Source organism: Rhinichthys klamathensis, unplaced genomic scaffold (genome assembly GCF_029890125.1).
Source record: "Rhinichthys klamathensis goyatoka isolate OS25496 unplaced genomic scaffold, OSU_Roscu_1.1 h1tg000391l_1, whole genome shotgun sequence".
Classification (NCBI taxonomy): Eukaryota; Metazoa; Chordata; class Actinopteri; order Cypriniformes; family Leuciscidae; genus Rhinichthys; species Rhinichthys klamathensis.
In genome coordinates, this window is record NW_026606894.1 from 2,166,466 (window position 1) to 2,172,519 (window position 6,054).

Consider the following 6,054-nt stretch of genomic DNA (forward strand, 5'->3'; position numbering starts at 1 on the left):
GTGATCCTGAAGACATTGATTAGCTTGCTCAGGTGTGTTTGATTAGGCTTGGAACTAAACTCTGCAGGACAGCGGACCGACGTTCCCCATCCCTGCCTTAGAATATGGGGACACTGTGGTCATAAAGGGATGGACATGGTCAGCAACAATACTCAGGTGTGCCGTGGCGTTTAAACGATGCTCAATTGGTACTAAAGTGTGCCAAGAAAATATCCTCCACACCATTACACCACCAGCAGCCTGAACCGTTGAGACAAGGCAGGATGGATCCATGCTATCGTGTTGTTTACGCCAAATTCTGACCCTTCCATCTGTAGTTGCAGCAGAAATCGAGACTCATCAGACCAGGAAACGTTTTTCAAATCTTCTATTGTCCAGTTTTGGCGAGTCCGTGTGAATTGTAGCCTCAGTTGACAGGAGTGTCCCCGGCTCCTCTACTTCAAGGTTGGATGCGTTGTGCTATCAGCTCAAACCAGTCTGGCCATTGATTCTCCTCTGACCTCTGGCATCAACAAGGCATTTTCCTCCACAGAACTGCCGCTCACTGGATATTTCCTCTTTTTCAGACCATTTTCTGTAAATCCTAGAGATTGTGCGTGAAAATCCCAGTAGATCAGCAGTTTCTGAAATACTCAGACCGGCCCGTCTGGCCAACAACCGTGCCAAGTTTAAAGTCACTTAAATCACCTTTCTTCCCCATTCTGATGCTCAGTTTGAACTTCAGCAGATCGTCTTGACCATGTCTACATGGCTAAATGCACCATGTGATTGACAGTTGAATTGGTGTACCTATAGTGGCCAGTGAGTGTGTGTATATATATACAGAAGCAGATATTTCAAAGAATGTTAATGCTGCTTCTTCCCATACATAGAACCTAATGCATGAGAAAATGAGACTGTTCCTTTGTGTGAATTACAGGTTTGGGAAGAAATCTAGACCAGCAATGTATGATGCGACTCCCATCAGTTATGAAGATTACAGCCCTGATGACAAGCCTCTAGTTGCACTCATTAAAACTAAAGATTTGTGAAGCAATACAACTGCACACACACACACACACCCTGCATACACACAGTCACTGTTCCAGCCTTTAAAATGAGCCAATCCGTTCAGTATTTATTTCCAGAGAACAGGTTTAAGCAATGAAAAAAAAAACACTTTTGAAATTGATATATTTTACCATTGTAAACCATGAAGCTTTTAATTCATATCAGGCACAAGGGGTGCTTCACAGAATTAGTTTAAAGCAAGAGTCCCGAACAAATGTGCTTTGTTTGCAGACGCAAATGTTTTGTGGAATATGAGTGGAAATGAATAACAAGCTACACTGAAAATGTGTGTGAGGGGGGTGTTTAACCGAATCCTCCCACCCTCGAGACTCTGATTACAAATACGATAGCAGCACTCCAAGCAAAAGCTGTAGAATTAGGAGTAATAGAGCTCATAGTACAGTTATACTGTAACTTCATACAGAAAAATTAAAAGATAAGACAATGTAGGTTGCCTTACTGGTGCATGAATAGGATCAATGGTTTGGCATTACTCTGTAACCTTATGTACATGGTTGTTTGCTGTTTATTTCTTCTTGTTCATTGTGGTCTCTTTTGTGTCATAAACTTGGTGTTAGCAAGGTCTTACGATACCACTGTCCATGTGAAGGCAGCACAACACAGTGCTTTTAAAAGTAATGTTTGATGGTGTCGTATCACTGAGTAAGTAATAAACTAGGACTCCTGTTTATAGTGCGTAACTTAAAGACATCTCTGTTCCAGTACATCTGCAAAGCTCCTTAAAGTGCGGTCACATTTACCGCTGCTCTGCGAAATTTCACGGCCGAAATAGAGTCCTTTAAATAGGAATTCATGCAGTTGGGAGTTTCACTCTTTTGACTTTAAGCAACCACCCGGAACATCCTAGCAAACAGTGATTCGCATGGGAGTTCCTCGTGAGGGAGGAAAAGTTCCCTACACAGATGTCGCTTGTGTTCAGGCTGGCTACACGAATTCGAACAGAAAGCTGATTGGTTTGAAAGAGACATTCATACATCGCCACAATATTAGCAACGGACCTTTTTTTGCTCGCGAAATCTCACCGAAATTTCGCTAATGTGACCAGTCGAACTCAGTGCAACCTTAAAAGAAATGGAAAAAACCAATGAGTCCGTTTACACGTACAGTAAAACGCTAATAGCTATCAAGAATCGCTCATAAAGAAACTGACAACACAAGAAAACAGGAGTTTACACATTTGGTGTTGACGTCAAAATGTAAATAGACATCCACATATTGAATTATCCGCCAAAACACCATTAAATCCGAGTAATGGGCAACAATTGAAGTGTGTCAGTTGGTTTTTGACCTTTACTTGATAAAAGGACACAGTTTGTGACATTTGCATGGTCTGGACATGTTGTCAGGTTGATAAGCATAAAGAAAAAATCAAGAAGTTGTAGGGAAAATAAAGTGGACAAGTGCACTGAGAATTCGTAGGAAACTTTTAAACCTTACAGAATGTGGCATAAAAACGTACTTAAAAATAGCCGCCAAGAATAAGATTACCTTCCTCATTAGTATCTGCTGAGACATTAGTGAGCTCATGGTAAGAGTACTGGAACAAGAGAAGTGTCTCTGCCAGGTCCTGGAGTCTGGTTAAGACCAGCATATTTCTGCCACGCGCTTCTGATGTTCCTGTAACGGGTCGGGTGATAGGATGTTTTCATTCTTGCCATTACCCATCGCTCTTGCTCTCTTATCTTCCATATCTGCTCCTAATTATACTCATTGTACTCCTATGGTTATCCTCTTGCTTAGTATAGACGGGTAGAAGTTGCCCTCTGTAACTGATCTGAGACTAGTTTTGATGCCTTTTAATGGCCTGAATTAAAAAGAATAGTTTGACTAAAATGAATTTCCCTTGTTTTGTTCCAAACTGGCATTTTCTTTATTCTGTGGAACACAAAAGGAATGTTTTCAAGCTGCTCTTTTCCATGCAATGAAAGTACTGGAAAAACATGATAGCAGTCTATATGATGCACTATATCCAAGGCCGTATGATAAGCAGACTGAAATGCAAGCTGAAAATCTGACTTAGCTTTCAAATCTCATGCATGTTTGTAAGTATTAAAACATCGCGCCTCAAGATGTGACGATGACATGATTTGTTCAGGTTTCTTATGACTGATCTCATTGAATGTTTTATTGAATGAGATTGGGAGCTATAGTGGATTTTCCAAATAACCTGTTGTAGTGTCCTACAGAAGATGAGCATCATTAGGGAGATGTATCTTTAGGTGAATGTACACTTTAAGGCTGTTGGTGTTATAAACTGGACTAGGATCAGTACTGAAGGGGAGCTTCTAACCCAAGCACAGTTTTTGTTAGTAAAAGATAACACCCATTTGGTTATATATGTGGAATGATGTATTAATAAAAGTTCAAGTGAAAGCCTATTGTTTTAATGCTTGAATGTTTAACTTATAATCACAGTAAATGAGATACAGTATACATTAACTACACTTCTTGATGGATGTTACTTGTAATGAAATCTGAATTACTCACTGTGCTATGTAAGTGACTGGTACATGTTGAAGATATTTAATTGTAGATAAGGGAGCACTATGAAACTTAATATCACAGGGAACAAGACGTTTTGGACGATACCACACATATCAGAAGTGCTTTCTTTAAACCAAAGAACAGATGGTAAGTCTCACACACACACACAAACACGTTATCTCTCCAAAACAGTCCAAACTCATAAGCACTTTCTGCGTAGTGCACAATGAAACTTGACATTTGTAAAACCATTCAGTGTTGCAATCATGTCTCAAGATGAGAAACACACACACTCCGATGCAGACGGTAAGTGTATACGAGAGGATGTGTTTTCCACAGCTGGAATGCCTTTGACTGTCTGCACATGGAATGTCCCCCAGCTGGCCATGCCCAAATATGGAGTTCAAACGATGTCCTCAACCCTTCACTGACCTTGTGTGGGCTCCAGATGTTCTGAAAGTAAACATCTGTAAGAATGGTGCTCGATGATGGCGCTCTGGCCACTCAGAAGTCACTCGCTGCAGGGAAGAAAACACACTTTTGATGGCTTTGACCTCGGAGAAAGACTAAGGTCCCCTTTGACCCCCTCAAGTGTTTATTTGACCTCTGTTTGCTCGACTACTATAGGCAGTTTCTGGTTCAGAACAGAGATGAATGCCTTTGTTCAGCTACATACAGTATAGAAAATATATTGCATCCAGTAATGCACAGTAACTTATGGCATTAACAAAAAAATATACACACATAAAAGGATGCAGAGTAAAAAAAAAGTATTACCACTAAAATATGAAAAGTTCTCTTAAAAAAAATAAAAAAAATAATAAGTATTCACATTGTAGTTTTTTGACTGTGGAATAAATTATGCATGGGTAAAAATATGTGTGTAAATAAAGGATTTACAGTGGCATGCTTCTGCATCTATACTTAGCCTATAGTATAATCTCCAAGACCAAAATCTAACTTGCACTTTTAAATATTGTCTCTGCCTCCCAAATGTGTGGGCTACTATGGGTGTAAAGCAGATATGGTGGTTTAACTGCTTGTAAATCCTGGAAAATCCCAATTTAACACACCGTTTATAGACAGGTAGGGTCAATCTCTGACCTGTGACATCATGAGGGTTTCAGAAGGTTTGGTTTCACCACACCGCTTCTCTTTGAGTCACTGAATCACACCGCTTCATGCAGTCCACATCTGGTTTGAAAATGTATACCTTGTAATAAATTTTAGTAATACCAAATCATAAATGAAACTTTTCATGTTGGAGAGGTGAGGACTGGGACTGGTTGTTGTAAGGTCATAAATGCTTGACTTTTCTAGCAGTGACATCAATAATAAATCAATAAGATATATTTTTCCCCTAACAAAAATGTAAATATAATTTTGCTATAGCTGTTGGAAAAACAAGTGAACACTGCGATCCATGAAGACAATATGATAAAGGATTTCTGGATTTTTTTTGGTCATTCTTCTAAATGTCAGGTCGAGGCTACATCTTTTATATGTTATTAAAAAATACTGTATATTTTACAACATTCGTACAATATTTTGGCCTTTTCCATTGTTATTGTTTCATGAATTGAATTTCATAATTGTTTGAATCTTTTAGTTTGGCTGAGAACTGTTGAATAAATATATGCTGTAGATGCCAACTAAACTATGTATATTTTTACATCTTTCATATAACAAAGATATTCTCCTTAAATCATCGTTCAGGAGTGTTGCTATACCCTATTAGCTAAATATTAGCCTACTGATAAATTCTCGAGATAACCGCTACCAAACAAATTATATTTTAACAATAAAAGTGTGTTTTATGTTTAGAATCAGAACTAGCGATGCCACATTTTGTGAATGAATCACTATTTTGACCCCATATATCAAGCGGTTTAGCAAAAAGGTCTGAAGTTGAAAAAATAACTCTTGATGAGGTGGATATAATCCACTGTAGGAAACAGAACTTGCAAATGTCTTATATCATTTGTCAACAACAAAGCAGCTCTTCATTTGCAGGTGAAGCTCGTCAGGGACAGGCTATGCATTCTACACAGTATCAAATACGGACATACTTTGATGAAATGCTAAAAACGCCCCTTGTGATAACTTTTGTGGACTGAATGAAATGAAAAGACGGCATTAAACGGAAATTGGGATAGTCTTTTCTACTGTTAGGCGGGACTTGATTTGTCCATCGTAAATCGATTGGATCGTTGTGGTTTGCTATTGGTGGATCTCATGTGAGTGACAGGTTGTCCCGCCTTCGCGCCGGTAAACACGTCATCATCAGAGAACAGATGTTGCTCCAAGAGGGAGGGGCATTTATTTTGATTAAAGATTACGAGGGCACAATAATAAAAAAAAAAAATGTGAATTGCTTTTTTTTTTTTTATAAGTAGCTAGCCTACTGCAATATTCCATAAAAAATATCAAGTTTGTTTTCATGGTGACTTTAACGCCCTCTGCCGGTCACAGTCTGAGAAGAACAGCAGTCGAGAGAGG

General features: G+C 38.9%; 1 protein-coding gene across 1 annotated transcript in view; it reads left to right on the forward strand.

The window, feature by feature from the left end:
* Positions 1-1,739, forward strand: part of dner (delta/notch-like EGF repeat containing) — a 37,232-nt gene extending 35,493 nt beyond the window's left edge. The window contains exon 13 of the mRNA XM_056234225.1: positions 920-1,739. Within this exon, the coding sequence (XP_056090200.1) occupies positions 920-1,031 (112 nt within the window). The 3' untranslated portion in view covers positions 1,032-1,739. The remainder of the gene's footprint in view (positions 1-919) is intronic.
* The last annotated feature ends 4,315 nt before the right edge of the window (positions 1,740-6,054 follow it).